This window comes from Glycine soja, chromosome 18 (genome assembly GCF_004193775.1).
Source record: "Glycine soja cultivar W05 chromosome 18, ASM419377v2, whole genome shotgun sequence".
Lineage (NCBI taxonomy): Eukaryota > Viridiplantae > Streptophyta > Magnoliopsida > Fabales > Fabaceae > Glycine > Glycine soja.
The window spans coordinates 5,361,174-5,382,427 of record NC_041019.1 but is presented as its reverse complement, the minus strand read 5'-3'; the positions used below and the strand labels follow the sequence as shown (position 1 = coordinate 5,382,427).

General features: G+C 28.5%; 1 protein-coding gene and 1 pseudogene across 1 annotated transcript; one reads left to right on the top strand and one right to left on the bottom strand.

Moving 5' to 3' along the window:
- The first annotated feature begins 15,479 nt into the window (after positions 1 to 15,479).
- Positions 15,480 to 16,400, top strand: LOC114394900 (annotated as a pseudogene).
- Positions 16,401 to 17,213: 813 nt separating this feature from the next.
- On the bottom strand, positions 17,214 to 20,853 carry LOC114394877 (amino acid transporter AVT1I-like). Its single transcript, XM_028356552.1, has 3 exons — positions 20,481 to 20,853; positions 18,623 to 19,230; positions 17,214 to 17,860 (listed from the first exon to the last, which is right to left on the bottom strand). Exons 1-3 carry the CDS (start codon positions 20,668 to 20,670, stop codon positions 17,345 to 17,347), a joined length of 1,314 nt encoding a protein of 437 aa, XP_028212353.1. The 5' UTR covers positions 20,671 to 20,853; the 3' UTR covers positions 17,214 to 17,344.
- Positions 20,854 to 21,254: the final 401 nt, after the last annotated feature.

Below are 21,254 nucleotides of genomic sequence, written 5' to 3'. Positions count from 1 at the left end.
TTTTTCAAATAAGTGTAAACAAAATCATGATATATCTCCTTATTCATCAATATCATGTCATATTAAACAATTGGTGCAAATATAAAAAAGATGTCAAAGTTATTAAAAACATGGAGACAATATTGGAAAACTCACCCGTCAGCTATTGAAACAAGAATTGCTTCTTTTTTTTTTAATGTATATTGAAACAGGATTTAATTAATCACCTGTAACTCAATTGACACAGAAACACAACTAAATTTTTAAGATTTGCGATGTAACGTTGACGTTTGAGATTCAATATTCTATATTATGTTTAGTTTTATCTTACCTAAATAGTTGAACTTTTAATGCATAACATATGAAACTGAATATGCTTTCACCTTTGTAGAGTTAAACTAATAATAGACTGCGAAAAAAAATAATCCCGTATAAGATTATTTATCATGTAAATTAGTTTATCTGATTACTCGATTGCTATAGTTCCTTATTAACCTTTGGAGCAATTCGCTAGATAGATTCAACATATATAACTTCTTGATTGACCTTATTTTTTATACAAATGAAAAAATATAAAATTAATTTTATTTTATATTTTTATACAATATATTTACTTTTATTTTTTCTAATAATTTCTACTTTTGTTTTCTTAATACAAAAACCGAAAATAATACTTCATATACGTGTATGCCATTAAGTTTTTCACTAATTAAGTTCTAAGAGATTAATTAATCTATAATTTATTAAACCCCATCTCTGTCTTCTCCTGGTACATTACTTACAGTTGATAAGAGATCTTCTTCACATAAAATTAGAAAATTAGCTAGGGACAAATATACTTCATATCTATTATGAACTAATCTGCATGTATCTTTTCAAAAGAAGAAACAGCACACACGGTAATATAGATTAAGGATTCAGACTGATACAAAAATATTCAGTTTGAATTATTAATTGTTTATTTAATGTTTTAAAAGCTGCCCAAGCGAAAGATAAACAACATACTACAAAGCATTTGACTTTTGCACAATTTCTCATCTCACCGCGTCTTTTTGTTTTCCTTTGCCTAGTTTCGTTGCACCAAGTCTTACTTTTCTTATAATTATAGTTATAGGTATTATATTATTCAGCAAACCATATATACAGACTACGAAAATTTGTACGTGTGCTTTGGCGTACAAATATTGACTGCTTATACGTCACTCATACATGGGCCAATAATCAACATTTTTCATCAAGCATACCAAATATGTTAAGCCAAACTTTTACGGTGATGGCTAACGTGATATCTAATTTTTCAACTATGAGTGGGAGATATTTGAAGAGGTCCACACCTCCACAAATGAATCATTTGATTGGAGTATCAAGAGCCTTCTTCTATATGCTTTCTTGAACTACCTAAAAGCTCTCCAAGAGGAAGAACCTTTCAACTTATAATGTTTTAGAATATTGCCTAAATTCACATTAATGGGTGTGGTTTTGGTCCTCGATAACTAACGTTATTTATACCATGGAAATTAATTATTGAACTTGCACTTGTATGGGTGTCGTGCATGATAGAAAAATCTGTGGATTAAATTTGAGGATGATTTTTTTTAATAATAAAAAAGGAATAGATAGGTAGTTAATTTTATGTCTAAACGGAAAATGTTGTTGTCTCTATCATCCACGAGTGGAACATGGCGAATTAGGGGCAACTAAAAGTCATGGCGTGAAAGACAAGTACGAACAAGATGTTGGGGTTGGGTGCTTGAGTGTAACATTCCATTAAAGAAAAAGAATAAGAATAGGGAGAACGAAATCCAATCTTCTCTGAATGTGACACCAGAAAATGGTGATTTATCATATTCATCACTCCTCTTGGCCTCTTTCAACATTTTTTTGTCCAAATATAAGAAGACATAGTTGTAGGCAAAAGAAGAAATTAGCCGAGAATTTTTTTGGTTCGTTGGATAGAAAATAAGGAAATAGAGAAAATTTTACAATTTGAATTGAAGGAAAAGTGAAAATAAATAATTATAGAAGTCAATTTTTCTCTCTTTTCTTCTTTATTTTCTTTCCAACCAAAGAGAAAAAAGTACATCATTTTTTATATCTTAAAGGGATTTAATTCAATTTGTTGAACATAATGTTTAAATTATTATAATTTTTTTTTTACACTGATTTTGATTTATACATTTGTACAGATAAAAAAAACATCATTTTTTGTACTTTTTTATGCTCCTTTATTTTTATTTTCATCCAACTAAACATACCATAGGTGAATTAATTATAAAAAGAGAACAACATGCATTTGGGATCACACTCATACTAACAACCCAGAACTGAATGAATAAATAAATAAATAAATAAAACAACACCCCAGAAAATAAAATAAAACTTCCCTCAATAAACTCAGGTGTATATTGAAGTTTGATCTTAATATTTTCATTTTAGGTTTACACTTCGTGTCCAAATTTGCAAATGGTCGAGTTTTATGAAGTTGTTTAATTCAATACAAAAGATAAAATCACCTTAAGTATAAGAGCTTTTAATTATAATGAGTACAGTTCTTTCAAAAAAGAAAAGAAATGACTAGTTTACTAATTTAAAAAAGTACCTCCAGTACTTTTTATAAGAAACTAATTTTTATGCATTTTACATTAAAATTTGTTTCTTACAAGTGGAATCGGATGATCGAAGTATTAACTAATTTGTCATTTTCTCTTAAGAATATATTAATTTCTTTTAAAAAATAAAATTCATTTTAATAGAATTAAGGATAAAATATGTTTGTAATCCTTATAAAATTTGAAAAGTATTAATTTTGTTCTAATAAAAAATTTATATTAATTTAAGCATTGTAAAAGTAAAACATATTTTGTGTTGGTCCTTAGTGATAACTTAAAACATATTTTGTGTTGGTCCTTAGTGATAACTTTGTTGGATGATTTCATGATGTGGTTAATCAACCTAATTATTTTTCTTCTCTACCTTCTCAAGCATACTCAGAGGACATTAGAATTTATTGTTGTTTGATCTTTTCTCATAATTTCATCAAAAAGTAGGAGAAAATCACCCATGACAAAAAAATCAATTTTTTGGAAGTTTTTAACTGTCAGAAATTATGTAATTTGTTTTTTAGAATTTTAATTACCACAAATTATTTAATTTATTTGTAATCAAATTATACATGTAAACTTATTTGCCACGTCAGATTAATTATCAGCTAACGAAGTTATCGGACCAACAAAAATCTGTTTTAATTTTTATAGAAATCAAATTAATAGAAAAATATTTATGAGAACAAAATTAATACTTTTCAAATTTTATAGGAACCAAGACATATTTTATCCTAAAATTAATTTAAAACTATTGAATGTGTGTCTAAATTAATTTCATTATGAATTTAATATTAAAAAAATGTGTACAGTGATAGTTAGTTAGATTCAAATAGTATAAAACAAGTAGGCTCTAAATGGTTTATATATATATATATATATATATTAATTTGCTTCTTCCGTTTTTTAGAAGGTTTTGAATAAGTTACTATATGGTTTATTTTTTAAAATAAAAATAATCATTAAAATAAAGGAACTGAATTTATGTTTTAATATTAATCATCCCTATCTTTTATTCCGAGTTTTCAGAAGGTTTTTAAATGAATAAAACAGTAGCTAGTTGTTACACTATAGTTATTCTGTAAACTATATGACAATATATATGCAATATTATATGTAAAAGGTGAACATGACACCAATCGATTAACACAATTCAACTTTCTTTATTGCCGAAGAACCAGCTTCACAATGACATGAGAATTACCAAGAAATCGATGCTCCACCGTATACATTAACTTTGAGTAATTAAGCACTATCACTGGAATCTGTTAAGATGTTGATGTCAAATTTTTAAAACAAAAAATTAAGTCTGTTATGTTGTACATGCTGTCCCCAGGAAAGTTTAAATGTGCCGTATTTCATACATGTTTCTAGATATACAACTTGTTTTTGTATTTATAAATTTTCTTTTCACTTATGTATAATGTTTAATTTTTTTATTTTTATCTGATGCAGAACTTGTTGGTCATGGGTTTCGAATCCGGAAACAGTCTCTTTGCATATGCAAGGGTAAGGCTGCGTACAACATCCCTCCCCCATACCTTCACATAGCGAAGAGCCTCCGGACAATGGGGTACGAAGTTTTTTTATCTGATGCAGAACTTTATCACCCCACACTTTATTCTAACACAACTTAATTATGCGTAACATATATAGGCATATTTATTAAAGTGAGAGCTACAAAATACAATAACTTACTCATCCGATGAATCTTTGTAGGTGAAGGATGGTTTAATTAATTAATTAATTAATAGGAGTCATGTTCATGACCTAAAGTGGGCCTAGGTTCGTATCCTTGATCAGCAAATAGACAAGACAACCTCTTTGTTTTTAGCAGAAAACGGTATGCAACCTGTTCTGAATGCGACACGATGCTTTATCTCCACACCATACCCAACTTCAAGTGCTTCTGTTTCATCTTCAGTGAGCTTTGGGAGAATGCGCGATTAGTCAATTCTACATATATATTCCGTGGTTGGGGATTTATGCTTCCATCACATCAAATTGTCATCTCAATTGAGTTTAATTTAGATTTATTGCTAACTAGAGGAATAATATGTAAGCTTAACAAACCTTAATTTCCTAACTAACACATAGTTCAAAGCTATGCTTTAAGATTACTACAGTTTTATGGGTAACACATTAATGCAACTATGCAAGATTGACATCTTCATTTATTAAGTTGTTTCAAGGGATTAAAAGTGAATTCCTTAATGATTATATTGTAATCACCAAATCACAGAGAATTAGCTACTTTTATATAATAAAAGAATAAAAAACACATATACGAGCATTGAAAAAGAGACAAATTCATTATGATAAACTCATGTGTGTTCTCAACTCTCTTAGAACCCTAATTCATAATAATCTCCGGTCTCTAACCAAAAACGAGTAATTTTGTTTTCTTTTAGATGTGAAAAATTGACTATTATTCATGTTGAATTGAGTTGCGAGTATTGAGAAAGAGATGAATTTTATTATGACAAGATAATGAATCCACATGTTATGGTTCCTCAAACTCTCAATTCTCTTAGAACCTTAATTCATAACAATCTTCAATATCTAACAAAAAATGAGTAATTTTATCTTCTTTTGGGTGTGAAATTGGCTATTATTCTATCACACACGCTGAACAGGTGAGTTATTTTGCATACCCTCTCAACTAACTTCAATGAGAGAAATATAAGTAGACATGACAAGAAAACTCGTACCCGTGGCTACCCGTCCGAATCCGCCCCGACTTTGACGGGTAATACCCGAGTTGACCGGGTATGAGTTCGGGTTCGGGTTCGAGTTTTCCCCGATAACCAAAAGTCAGGTACGGGTATGAGTATGGGATTATTAGACCCGTCCCGACCCCAAACCCGAACCCGCCCCGTCACTTAAAATCTTTAGAATTTTTTCATAATTTAATCAAAAGACATATAATTTTTATTATTAGTTAATTTTATTTTAGAATTTTTACATAATTTAATATTATTTTCTTAACTATTCATGTAGACACACACGTTATAATAAATTTATTGATATATAAGTAGTTAAAAATAAATGTTTAACAATCAATTTATTTTTTTCTAAAATCAAATTTTTAATACTTTTTTTACGAAAAAAATATTTTTCTAAATGGTGTGTGGAATGGGGTTGGGGATACCCGATACCCGACGGGTACGGGGATGGGACAATAAACTCAAATCCGTCAGGTATCGGGTACGGGGATATGTTGAGGAGTCGGAGTAAGGGATTGGGGAGACAATACCCGTACCCGACACGCCCCATTGTCATGTCTAAATATAAGGTTGACTTAGTAATTGAGAAAGAAAACTTAAGGGTGAAAGAGAGGGAAGGAAAGAAAGATGATAAGTTTAAATTTTTTCATTGACATTTTTAACAAAATTAATATTGGGTTCAAAGAATAATTATTGATTCTGATCCAGAGCGTGCAATTTCCTTTCCTTGAAAATGGATGTTCAGTTACACATTAATCTGTTTAGCCTCTTGTCCCTGACATCTAGCAGCTACTAATTGTGCTGGATCTAGAAGTGCAATGGCATGGAGGAAAGATGTTACATTAGCTGACAGATACACAACAATTTAGTTTTGAAAATATAACCAATCAGCATCATTCGTATGTCTTCTACGAAAATATTTCCATACCAATTATCATTTCCCAGTTTCAAAATGGGCTCGAGGCTCAATCTGTATAAGGAGCCACCTTAGCTCGAAAAATTGGAACAATCATCACTTAATAATAAGATTTTCATATGGCATCATGACATAAGAATATTATTCTTGTGAGGCCTTAGGTCCAATAATGAGAAATCAAGACATCCAACTCATTTTAAACTCATAAATACAACTAACGTCATTGTATATTTCGGATACAATTACTAAAGTGACATTTTTTTTTTACAAAATAAAAAATAAAATAAACTACCAATCCGAAAGCCAACATGGCTCACGGTGAATTCAATTCCAATGAGCCACAAGTTAAGTGAGTTAGGTTAGAATTGGCCCATAATCATAATGAGTTGGGTTTTTACAAACCATAATTATTAATATTGCCATATTATCATAAAAAAACTATTACTAATATAATTATATTATCATAAAAAATATTTTAAAAAATCATATGTTTCCTTTGTCACATGTGGTGTGTTGTAAAACAAAGATAACAACTGTATATTTTTTGTAGGAAAAAGTGTTAGGGAACATATTCTTTTAAGCAGCAAATTCATTCAAACACATCTTTTTTAATTGGTTAAAATTATTGAAAATTATACGAATTGAAAATTCATATGAACTAATCCGTATGATTGTACGGATTGACAATTCGTATGAACCGTTAATTCGTATGTTTTAATTTTTAAAAAATTATTTTTATAGAAATTTTTTATTCATTTAATTTATTTACAAAATTTGATAATTAAAAAAAATTGATATTTAATTGAATGATGTATTTATATATTTTTTATAACAATTGATAATTAAATAAATTTGATATTTTTTTTACATATATAAATACTTATTAAACCTGCGATTTTTATTTATAATTTATATATGTAAACAAATTAATTATTAGATAAAAAATAATTATTATAAAATTTATTATATAAATTTACATGCACATTAAATATAAATTAGAAATTTTAATGTTATATATAACGATACTATTTATTTATAACATAATGTGTCTATTAGCCCAATTGGTTTGAGTCACTAACAAGTAGTTTATTGAGAGCTCTACAAATTATCCATTCTATCATTAAATTATTATTATTGTAGAAAATTTACTATTTAAGTTTTTTCCATCAATTTTATGGCTTAACTTTTCACTACAAGTTTGTTTTCAATTTTTAATTTTAACTTATTTGGTTTCTAATTTTAAAAAAAAATGTTATCAATTTTATAATAATTTTCAACACAAGCGCTGCACCAGTGAGGCAGTGAATCGCTGATGCCCAACTCAAATCGTTGCCTCACATTGCTAACACCCATTGAACCTACTCATGAATCTTTTCTAACACCAACTCAAAGCGCCACTAAGGGTACTTGATTGAACCAAGATCAGAATAGACTTAGAGTCACATCAAGGTCATTGAAGATTGAACCATTTTCTTTCAATTTAAACGAATTATCCGGCGAGAGCATTATTGTATGGCGGAGAGCACCGTGAGAGAGAGCGACGGCGAGCAGTGACCACCGTACGAGAGGGAGAGAGAGAGGCTTGAAGGGAGAGCAGCGTACGAGAGGTAGGGAGAGCAACCTCAGGCAAAATTCCCCATCTGGGGTACTTTTAAAAAGTATTTCCCCAGATGGGGTTCTTTTGGTTTTATTTCCGGCAGGGGGTACTTTTGTACGTGAATAGTGTGCCATGCAGGACCCAAACCGCCATTGCCAATGGCGAGTTTGGTGTCACTGAGCAAGTTGCAAATGACACTGGCGATACGTGCCTAAACCGCCATTAGAGCTGGCGATATGCACAAGCCATAGGGAACCGCCAGTCAAACTGGCGAGTTCCAATAGCTGAGGACAGCAGGCCTAGTTCCTGCCATGGCAGTGCAGTAGTGCAGCAGAGAGGAAATCGCCATTGGTGCAGGCGATTTGCAGAGAGGAAATCGCCATTGGTGCAGGCGATTTGCAGGTGCAGGGATTCAAAATTTTTTTTATAAAACGCGAGATATGCATGCTTCGTATGCATGCTTTCTTCTTCTTCGTATGCATGCTTTCTTCTTCTTCTTCTTCTGCTTATCTTCCTCATTAGTTATCTTCTTCTGCTTATCTTCCTCACACGAGATATTGAGCTTCCATTGCATTGTTTCTTCTTCTGTTGGTATTAGGTGTTTTTGTAAGTATTATGTTAACTGAAAATTTTAAAATTTTTTGTGTTATATATATTAAGTTAAGTTTAATTTATATTTCAGTTTTAATTGAGAATTTTTTTTATCTATTGTAGGTGAAGTTTTGAATCTTAGTTCCACTGTCCTAACACTACACTGTGTATTCTCCATACGTGCTTTGGATTGCTATTCTTAATACGCGCTTCCGGTAAGTTAATTTTTTTTTAATGTTGTTTGCCCTATATTTTTCTGTTATATATACATGTGTTAAAATAATTTCAGTTCACATATTAATATTGTTTAGGTTAGGTTTATGTTAGGTTAGTTTTAGTTCATTTATAAATATAATTTTAAGAATATTAGTTAGGTTAGTTTTAGTTGATTTATAAATATAATTTTGATAATATTAGTTTGGTTAGTTTTAGTTGATTTATAAATATAATTTTAAGAATATTAGTTAGGTTAGTTTTAGTTGATTTATAAATATAATTTTGATAATATTAGTTAGGTTAGTTTTAGTTAATTTGATAATATAATTTATTTATAATTATGTAAATTAATTATAGATATGGTAAGTTAGGTTAGGTTACTTTTATTAATTGTTAGGTTAGGTTAGTTTTATTAATTGTTTTAGATATGCTAAGTTTGTTGATGTATGGTAAAACTTTTAAATTTTAAGTAGTATGTTTAAATATGATTTAGTTGGTATATTATTATTTGTACGTTAGTGATTTATTAATATAATTTTGTTAAGATTTTTAAAATTTGTATGTTATTATTTGTGATAAAATTATTTGTACGTTAATTTTAGTTAGAATGTGAATATTATTTAGTTTATTGAATTATAGTTTTTATTGAAATATATGATACTTTATTAATTTTATATATATGTTCTTTAAATTTTTTATTCCATGAAATTTTTTTGATTTAATACCATTTTTTTATGTATAATATTTGTTATTTAATTTAAATTTTAATAATTGTAAAAAAAATATGGTCATTTAATTAAATTTATTTATGTACGTATTTTAATATTTAAATTTGTTATGTATAGAGTATTTTAGTTAGTAAATAAAGTTTTTTTTGTGTAAAATTTATGTACGTGTAACAATTTATAATTTTATTATGTATTTTAATATGGTAATTTATTTAAATTTTTGTAGCTATTTAATTTTTAATTTTGTTATTTGTAGATTATTTTAGGTAGTATTTTAAGTTTATTTGTGTACAATTTATGTACGTGTTTAAATTTTTAATTTTATTATGTATTTTAATTTGGTCATTTATTTAAATTTTTGTAGCTATTTAATTTTTAATTTTGTTATTTCTAGATTATTTTAGATAGTATTTTAAGTTTATTTGTGTACAATTTATGTACGTGTTTAAATTTTTAATTTTCTTATGTATTTTAATTTGGTCATTTATTTAAATTTTTGTAGTTATTTAATTTGTAATTTTGTTATTTGTAGACTATTTTAGGTAGTATTTTAACTTTATTTGTGTTCAATTTATGTATGTGTTTAAGTTTTTAATTTTGTTATGTATTTAAATTTGGTAATTTATTTAAATTTGTGTAGGTATGTAATTTTTAATATTTTTATTTGTAGACTATTTTAGGTAGTATTTTATGTTTTTTTGTGTTAAATTTTTGTATGTGTAACAAATCTATGTACTTAAATAAATTTACTTCAAAGTTGAAATCTAGTTTTAATTAAAAATTACTTAAAAAATTTATAATACAAATTATTTTACTGCAAACTAACAAATAAAAAAATTACTTAAAAAAATTTACTTCTTGAAATCTAGTTTTAATTAAAAATTACTTAAAAAACTTATAATACAAATTATTTTACTGCAAACTAACAAATAAAAAAAATTACTTGAAAGCTCAAATGTAGTTTTAATTAAAAATTACTTAAAAAAATTATGATACAAATTATTTTACTGCAAACTAAGAAATAAAAAAAAATCTTCAAAAAATTTACTTTAAAGCTGAAATCTACTTTTATTTAAAAATTTACTTCAAACAAATTATCATACAAATTATTTTACTGGAAACTAAGAAATAAAAAAATTACTTGAAAGCTTAAATTCACTTTTAATTAAAAATTACTTTAAAAAAATTATCATACAAATTATTTTACTGGAAACTAACAAATAAAAAAAATTACTTACAAAAAATAACTTGAAAGCTGAAATCTAGTTTTAATTAAAAATTACTTTAAAAAATTATAATACAAATACAAATTATTTTACTGGAAACTAAGAAATAAAAAAAAATTACTTACAAAAAATTTCTTAAAGCTTAAATCTAGTTTTAATTAAAAATAACTACAAGAAAATTATGATACAAATTATTTTACTGCAAACTAATAAATAATAAAATTACTTAAAAAAATTACTTTAAAGCAAAAATCTACTTCTAATTAAAGATTACTTAAAAAAATTATCATATAAATTATTTTACGGGAAATTACAAAATAAACTATAAATCTAATTTAATTATAAAATTAATAAAAACTATATATTCAAACTGCTATAAATAATTACTTACATAAAATTATAACACAAATTATTAATTTCGAAAAAGGAACGTATTATTTTGACTTCCAGAAAAGTAACGTATTATCAATTACAATTTTTTTTAATATATATAAGAACATGTTATTTTTACCAAACTATCAACACCAACCTAATCTAATTAAAAATATACTAAAAATTTCATATTTACAAAATTTTTTCATGACTCAAAAATTTTCTTTAAATAAATATCATGACATATTTCTTTTATTTGATACACATAAAAAAGGATATAAAATATAAAACTAATTTAATTAAAAAATTATTAACAACTATAAATTCAAACTAGTCTAAAAAATTTAGGAACCTCATTCACAAATTTAACCCTCAAGAACCAAATTTCAAACCAATTAAAAATATGATGACAAAATTTTTTCTATTTTTTACACACAAAAAATCATATAAAATATAAAACTAATTTAATTAAAAATTTCATAAAAACTATACATTGAAACTGCTACAAAAAATTACTTTAAAAACATAATAATACAAATTATTTTACAGGACATTACGAAATAAAAATATAAAACTAATTTAATTAAAGAATTACTAAAAACTATACCTTCTAAAACTCAAAACTCAAAGTCTGCACTGACAGAAATTTAAGCACTCAGAAAACTCAAAAACTATACCCTAAACACTCAAAAAACTCAAAACTCCTTTGTGCATTCAGAAAACTCAAAGCCTTTCTTCGTCTAAGCTATTTCTGCTACTCCTTATGCATTCAGAAAACATACAGCTGAAACGTATATATAAGCATAAAATCGCCACTGGTGATGGCTATTTTGTGCCCTAAATCGCCAATGGGAGTTGCAACTTCCAGGCAACTCGCCAATGGCAGTTGCAACTCCCCTTTAAAGCTCCTGCAACCTGTCACCTCCTGCAACCTAGCAACTAGCTGCCGTCAGACCATGGAACTCGCCAGTTTGACTGGCGGTTCCCTATGGATTGTACAAATCGTCAGCTGTAATGGCGGTTTAGGCACGTATCGCCAGTGCCATTTGCAACTTGCTCAGTGACACCAAACTCGTCATTGGCAATGGCGGTTTGGGTCCTGCATGGCACACTATTCACGTACAAAAGTACCCCCTGTTGGAAATAAAACCAAAAGAACCCCATCTGGGGAAATACTTTTTAAAAGTACCCCAGATGGGGAAATTTGCCAGCAACCTCAAGGGTAAGTGTTAGGGTAAAAACTAAACCAAGAAACTACAAACCTAAGGCCGACTGGCAGTGAGTTTTTGATTTCTTTTTTTTCCAAATGTAACTTTTAAAATAAAAATTATTTTTGAAATATTTTTACACCTATTTTCAAAATAAAAAAATTATGAATTTGGTTTAGTTTAAAAAACATATATTTTTTACCTTTGACAATGATATTTTTTGTTATTGTTACTACCATTATTATTATTATCATCGTCATATTATTCATCCCTCATCACCATAAATACTACCTTCGTCATTGTCATTACCATCATCACTGCTATAACTAGTAGTTAGTACCATGACCACAATACTGTTGCTACTATTATTATGATTGTTATCACTACCACCACCATCAATGCAACCACCATTAACATTGTCATTTGTCATCACCACTACTTTGGTCAATGCGACTCCCAACTTCATCTCAACTATCACAATTACTTGTTGTCATGATCAACTATCACCACCATCTTATCATTGCAATTGTCGTTGTTACTGTCATCGTCAAACACCATTGACATTGTTATTATTGTTGTCGTCACTTCCATCGCTACCACTAATACCACCTTTGTTATCGTTACCATTGACAGTCACCACCAACGCTTTCATCACTACCAACACCATCTGCATTATCACCACCACTAATGTTATCTCTATTGTCAGTGTGTAATAACTACTGGTATCTCTAGCGACTAACATCACTATCATCATCATTATCATTACCACCACACAAAAATACTCTTAAACTAATTTTAATGTGATATGAAGCTTTTAAAATGAGTTTATTTGAAACTAATCATATTTTAAAAATTAGTTTTAATTTTTTTTTCAAACTAAAATTAAAAATTGATTGTTATTTTCTTTAAAAAATTCTAAAAACACCCCATACATGACTAGTTTTATTGTTTATCAAATTATGTGAAAAAAGTTTTAAGAGAAAAAAATTAACTTTTTGAAATACGAGTAACTCAATGAAATACCGTATTTGGTGTTACTTAATGTTCATGATTGAGACAGAGATCCTTTTAGCAAATTAAAAAACTTATTTTAATTATGTTTATTTTATTATAAAAGTCCGGTCATTTAACCTACTATTGGTAAAAAAATAAAAAGTGATTCTTCGGTGCATCAATTTTCTACTATTTCACCGAAGTCGAACCCCTTATTTTATACATATAATCATTGTAAAAGTTAAAAAAATTAGCAAGCTTTTTAACTTTTACAAATGATTGTTTTATACACTATAAAAGTCTAACCGAGAAGGAAATACAAACATTAGTAACCAGAGATGGAAAGGATTATGTATTTCAGAGGTCACATTTGGAGACGAAACATTTCTTTGATTTATACTGACTCAAGTTCGGTCTCTGAATTGTATCAGAGACGGATATTAGAGACATATATTTCTGTCGCAAAAATATCCCTATTTGTACTAGATATTCGTTTTGACTATCTACTAGACTTTAATATTTAAAGATAATTCCGTCTGAGTCTCTGTTTTATTTGTAATAGAATTTATTATTATTATTATTATTATTATTATTATTATTATTAGTATTATTATTATTATTATTATTATTATTATTTCATGTTTAACCATTTAATTAAAGTAAAATTTTCTTAAGATTGATTTGTAATATATTTTGCTTAAGAAATTAAAAATATCATCAATAATTAGGAATATATTATATAGGAAATATAAGAGTTTATGGACATTACTTAAATTTTTAATTCATTTTAAAATATATAAATTTTAAATTCTAATAAATTAATAATGTATACATCCATTAATTTTTTTAGGAATAGTAATTACATATTATATATTTTAAATATATTTCTTACTTACTATTTATAGAAATTAATTAAATAGTTTATATATATATATATATATATATATATATATATATATATATATATATATATATATATATATATATATATATATATATATTCAAAGCATAGTTATAAAAAACAGGTCGAACAAGTTAGTCGGACCTAGAATAATTGGAGCAATGACAAATTTAGAGGGGGCAGGCAAGGGCCCTGACCCTCGTTCGTATTTTTCATGAATATAATATCTATTTTTAGGTTGATAGTGTAAAATGATGTAAAATTAATTTTAATTTATATGATATTAAATAATGATGATTAAGGTTAGATGGTGAAAAATTAGTTGGGTATGTTCTTATTGCGATAATGATTTAAGGTAAAAGTTAGCATAAAATTAATTGTGTATTTGTTGTTATTATGATAATGATTAAAATTATTATTATTTAAAATAAAAATCAGTTTCAATTTTACTTGTAAAATAGTAAATATATTTTTTTTAAAAATTATTTATTGGAAGTTAAATATTTAAAAAGTTAGAAAAGAAAAAAATTAAATCCCCTTTTAGTAGACTTTTGGATCGTTCCCTGACGGTTCAAGCGGGTAGAGCGAGACATCAGTCATACCATTGAATCGTTATGAATCGCTGCAACCCGATTGGTGCATTACAATTTACAATATATAACATGGAAATATCATTTTTCCTTATCTTAAAAAATATTTGGTTACATTTTTTAATATTTATGGGAATAATTTTTATAATTTAAATAAAAAGAAGAAATTTCATGTGTATTTAAAAAGGATAATAATAAAAATGATAAATATATTAAGAATAAAAAATAAAAAGAAACTAATATTTAAAAAACACTCAAAACTAATTAAAAAAAACTTGCTAATAAAACACTCGAATAAACTTTTTAATTGATAAAAAAATAAAAAATTAATTAAAATATCTTATCAAATATAACTTAGACAATAAATTCTCACATTTCTTCGAGAAAATCACTTTCTCACCCTAAAAAATTGAAATATTATCATTCTCGGATATAATTTCTCGTGCATGTCTGCCATGTGTCCCATAGGGTGAGTTGTTATGTGTGCAGGTTTTTTGATAGAATTAAAGATGTTGGACTGTCATGAGAGAGAGACAGGGTGAATGCATGCAGTAGTGGGACTTAGATTCTCTACAGCTTTAATTTACACCTCCCTATTATTCCTACAGCAGCGTATTAACTTTTCATAATCAAACATATAAATATATTTTTTACATTTCTATTTTTAATAACCATTAGATTTTTAAAAATCTAATGACCAAAATGACTGCTGCAGAGGCAGCATACTGCAGCAGCATATATATAGCTGCAGACAATCCATAAGTGTTTGTGCAATTAGAAGGTGGCCTGAGAAACAATAAATATAGTGTCGTTTGTGTCTTCGAGATTGAGAGAGAGTCAGTGATTTTTTTTTTCTTTTATGTGAAGTGAATCATTGAAGATCCTAAGAAAGCTACGAAACATATAGAAATACAATACAGCCTCACTCATAAAAAAAAATACAATTAAGACAGCCTCATGCACAAAAATGAAAACCATTGTGGCTTCTTATAACATCACTCCAAATCAACCAACTCCAAAGGAGCCTTTATGGCTATCCGATAGTGATCAAATCGGGGTCCTAGGTCATGTATCCCTTCTCTACATTTACAAATCAGCAAAAAAACACAACACTGTTGAGAGAATGAACAACTCTCTTAGCAAGCTTTTATCTTACTACTATCCAGTAGCTGGCAGGTTGAGCTTGTCAAAAAGTGGTCGAATGCAATTGGATTGCAACGCAAAGGGAGTGACATTGCTTGAAGCCCAAACCACAAACACTTTTGCTGATTATGGACAAGACTTGATGATACTAAACCCATAAAGGAGATTCCTCTATTGCTGGTGCAATTAACAAGGTTCCATGGTGGTGATCAAGGACTTGTCATTGGAGTTCTTCTATCTCATCCTTTGACCGATGCCACCGGCATCGTGGACTTCATGAACAGATGGGCAAAGTTGGCTCGAGGAGAAGAACTAGACCCTAATGAAATCCCATTTCTTGACCGAACACTACTCAAATTCCCACACATTCCATCATCAAAACTGCCAGATCGGTGGAAGCCTGTGCCACAATCACAAGTACCAGGAAATGATGATGGAATAGATAAGCAAAAGAAGAGAAGTGACAGACTCGACTCAAGGGTAAAATAACTAAAACCAAAAAAATTACTTGCTATCACTTTTACAAAAAAGACCTATTATATAATTATATCGTTTAAAGTAATTAAAATAGTTTTCTTAAAATTTATTTTAGGTGTTATTTACCATTGGAGCTACCAAATATCCTGTTAACTTTATTTTTATTTTATTTTTTTTGTTTTTGGGTATGCCAAAGTCTGTTTCCTTCTTTTTATTATTTAAGAGTTGATCATGTTCAGGCTTTTTTTTTTCATTTTTAAGTATGTTTGATCGTGGCCTGACCAAAGGAGATGATCATAGTTAGTTATATTGGGGTCAGGGAAATGGTTGTTGTTACGTATTCGTATATTTGCGAAAACTATGTAATAGTACTTTTGCATTTCTTAGTTTTTATGTACAAACCTTAAAAGACGATAAAAGGAACCGAAGGAAGTATCACTTAAAATCAAGCAACTAAAGAGCAGAGCTAAAAAAAGCTTTTAATCATGTTCAAACCAGTACGTAAAAGCCAATTTTGTAAAAATAAAAAAATCTTGTAATCTTTCAAGAACAATGTCATCTGAACTTGTAACTTTGGTCTCTCCTAGGATAAAACTCGCTATATACAACCATGTTATTTTGAACATGACTTAGAATCGAGAGATACAGACACACAAGTAGTTCACAAGAAACAAAAGTGTGCGTGATTTTCAGTTTTTACTTCCCTTACATGATGTTTACATCAGCCATTATATAGGCTTTCTACTGATCACAGAAATTAGTTAAACTTGGTTAGCCCAATTATAAACTCTATAAATTGGAGTATTGTAATTCATTTTAGTATTTTTTTTTCAATTAATTTAGTATGTTACCACATGAGTATCAATATGTTTTTTTTATCCCTCTTATCAATTTGATCTTCATTCTTTTGATCCATAGATTCGTAACAATGTTCAAATGACAAGAAGATATATCCGACAAAGATTATGCCTCACAAAATGTCGATACGCTGTCTAAGTATTGAAATGCACATTTAAGTACAAGCATGTTCAAAAGTTTCAGTTAAAGCAGCTTCCAAATTCAATATCCAATCCACTAACACTTACAAATTATGAACTATATCTACAAGAGATGTATAAGTACCCACTACAGCAATAGTGACCCCCATTATTATTATTGAATAGTTGATGATCATTTCAGACCCAAATCTCTTGTAAGCTCCTGAGATCTTCAAGTAGCACACTGATGGCACTAAAATTGAAGCTGAGACACTTAGCAATGCCCCAATGAGTGACATGAGATATCCAAACAAGGGAATGGCCACGGCTACAATAAGAGTGCTAATGAGCATGGAAGTACTAACAAACATATGTGTAGACCTTTTGTTGTAATGCCATGAAACCTTGTTTTTTACAGCATAAATGACTGGGGTAAGCATCAATGCATATTTGGTTATAGGATTGACCAAGGTAGTGAATATTGCTACATGTGAACTGAACTTGCCTGTTGGGAGGTTCAAAGTCACTTGTGATTCAACCTCTTGTCCAAACATTAAGTAGCCCAAAACACCTGCTGCTGCATAACCAAGGGTGCATACTGAAAAGCATATAGACAGAACCTGCCAAAACAGAGGAATTTAAACCATTGTTAACTATATACAAGCCAAATCATGAAAATGAAGAAGCATTACTCCATGTTTCTTTAAGAATACAATTAGGGTAAGTAACTTAATTCGACACTGGTTCAATACAAAACTAATCACATCAGAGTTTATGTCACAAGCACTTAATATAGCAAGTAGAATTGTTGCTATTGACAAGGGTACAATAATAAGCTTATTGAAATAAACTACTGTAAGCTTGTTGCAAAATTGATTCCGGATGAAATTGATTTTGATTAAAATTGGTTGTAATTGAAAACCCATTGAGAAGTAAGAAATTATGTTTAAAATGTGGAAGTCATAATTAGCTTCTTAAATCACATTTAGGATGTAGAACCAAAAACACTATTTGATGTGAAATGATTTATATTTAATGTTTTTATTCTAAAATCAAGTTAGTAATAAAGCTCCATATTAAATTTTTTATTTGATGCAAAAGCTACACAAAATTCATATCAAAATGCACACAAAAGAAATAATTAGTTGTTTTGGTGAGGCATGTCCAAGCAACATGGACGGGTATCCTGTAAGTCAATAAACTTATAACTTTGCAGAAACTCTTTCAAACATTCCTAAATCATGTAATAGTAATAGAGGGTCTAGCTCAATTGGTTGAGCATGATGCATAAATTGTTGTAAATCCCCTCATACCTGTCTTTGATGGTTACGAATAAATAAATAAAAAATCATGTAATAGTACCAAAATTGTTATGTACTTACCCTAGAGAACTGACTTTTGTCTCTCATAGAATTGTAGAGAGTGGGAAGGATAGGATGAGCACTATAGCAGAAGGCATATAAGCTGACAGCAGAAGGTATTCCACTCAATCTGAAAATTGTTCCCTTTGCATGAAATCCAGTGCCATCAATGGTTCCATTCCAAAATATAGAGAGGAGGAAGATTGAAGAAGCCAAAGCCCCACTAGCAGAGACATAAGACAGCATGCTCAAATCCTCTAACAAAACACTAGGCAAAATAACAAGGGCAGCAATCATGGTAAAAATTGTTGTACCACCAATTGTTAACCCTGCAAGTTCAAGTTGCATGTTTGGTACTAGTTTGTTGAGATTATCACCCTCTAAAATCAGAAAACCTGTTACAACTAGGAAGAGCTCAGAATTCATGGCAATTGATACTATTATCCTCCCCTTGTCTCCAAATGCACGTTGACCTATGTCAGGAAAATTCTTGATGTCAGGGTCCATATCCATGCATCTTTTGACCAACATACCAGTATAACAGCAAGCAATGGCAATCACAAATAGTAGTGATATGCTTAACCATCCCCCAGATGCCAGTGCATAAGGCATGGAAATAATACCAACTCCTGAAACCATAGCAGCATAAATGTTAGTAATATAAGTTTTAATACTCAACTATAGGCATAGATAGCTTAGTGTCTTTTCTTTTTTTCATATGTTTTCAACTAAATTCAGAAAAGAAATACTGATCCACTTTCTGTTATATCTAGTTAAAGGTTTGTATCTAGTTGAAGAAGTGAACATGAAAGACAAGCCTCTTTCTGTTTTCCATTATCCTCTAAAAAATAATTAAACTTTGTGAAACAAATAATTAATTAAGAATTTAATTTATATACACGCACGTACATGCATTCGATAGGAATTTGTCTTACTGACATGTCATCCTATTAAGTAATTTGATGTGGTAAAAGGGTGGAATCTTATTGGATGCCTATGTAAAAGTTTTACACTACAGTATGTATATATAAATTAAGTGTTTAATTTTCATGAATTGTTAAAATAAATGTTTTTACACGGTTAATCAATAAAAAAATACGTTAAGTATAATTTTTAAAATAATATTATAAAATTTAATAAATTTATCATATAATTTTGAGTCGAGAAATATATTTATTTTTCATTTAATTCCTTTTATGACATATTAAGATAATTATTTGATGAATTCTTTTAAATTATTTTAAAAGTCATATTTAAAATCATTATTAATTTCTAACTGACTGACATTGAAAATAATATTAACAGTGTATTAAAATAAACTCTTTAATTAATTTTTATAAACATTTTTTATTCGATCGTTTAATTATGTGTTTTTCTGGTTGATTACATTCAATGGAATGTCGCTAATAACATTTTTTTTAATATAAGACTCAGATCCAAAATTTTAAGTTAAATTCAGATTTTAATGACAGGTATGAATTTGACAATGATAATAACTACTAAAAGAAAATACCTTTTTTCACGTTTAAACAAGATCTATAAAAATACGATAGTTGATAAAATTATTATAAAATATGATAATTGATAAATAAAAAAAATCAAGCTGCTAGAACGTTAAGTCGTTCACTAATCCTGAGCCTTTGAGGAAGGGAAATGTCGTTACCATTTTTTAAGAGCATGCATTTTGTGTAGCAACGAGATCTTTAATCCTCAAAGACAGAACCAAATAGTGAAGCTAAAGAAGAGTAAAGTTGAACAAAAAAAACAAGATACCAAAAAGGAGCAAAACTCAGGAAAAAGAAAGCAAGAAAAGGTACTTCATATATGGTAATTAACAATGATAGTGAAAGAAAGAGAAAAGAGGACACGCAAAACAAACCTGAGAGGGCATTAATTAGATGGAAGCAGGTCTTGAAAAAGGAGGTGTTACCCACATGAGCTGTGTGTAGATCACAAGTTTTGGCCACCAAAGCCTCTTCTGAACCATTCACTTGGTGCACTTTTTCATCATCCAAAAGGGGTATGGTGATGGAGGAACATCTATCACCTTGCTCACCAGCCATAGACATAAAGAAGAAGTGTGTGTGTGTGTGTGTTTGAGTTTTGTAACTACAAGAAAATTGTACTTTCAGTGTGTTTGTGGTGTGAGACACGCGACCGCAGAGAAAGTACAAAGGTTCCTTCTTTCTCTAATGAGTTTGTAACTGAAATAAACAAATTGGCCTTAAAAAAAAACATTCTTTGTATCTATCCAAGAGTCTTCTTTGCTGGCTGGCTTGTTGCCTTGTCACAGTGACTCGACTTACTAGATTCATTTGTATAATCAATTCAATTTTATAACCTTTTTTATTTGATTCAAAATTTAATGAACTTGAAATATATTAAAATATTAATAATTAATTAAACTATTTTTCCAAAAAAATTAAAATTAAAGCTTCAAATATAGTTGTAGTAATTATATTTTTATTACCATTAAATAATATTTTATTGATTAAATAAATATTCCCTTAATGTTATGGATAATTATGAATAGAGATGTGCATCTCCAAATCCCAAAACTTCACTAATCTCCTAAATGATTATAACTCATTTTCTATTCATCTTTTTACCCTTAATAAGATGAATTTCTTGAGTTTTAGATTTATGTCTATAA

What these genes read in the sequence shown, in the direction of transcription:
- LOC114394877 (XM_028356552.1), bottom strand. Translation starts at nt 20,670, where the DNA reads ATGTCTATGGCTGGTGAGCAAGGTGATAGATGTTCCTCCATCACCATA. An exon ending in TCTAATTAATGCCCTCTCAG is followed by an intron (nt 19,231 to 20,480) that starts GTTTGTTTTGCG and finishes CTATGGTTTCAG; the next exon opens with GAGTTGGTATTATTTCCATG. An exon ending in ACAAAAGTCAGTTCTCTAGG is followed by an intron (nt 17,861 to 18,622) that starts GTAAGTACATAA and finishes CTGTTTTGGCAG; the next exon opens with GTTCTGTCTATATGCTTTTC.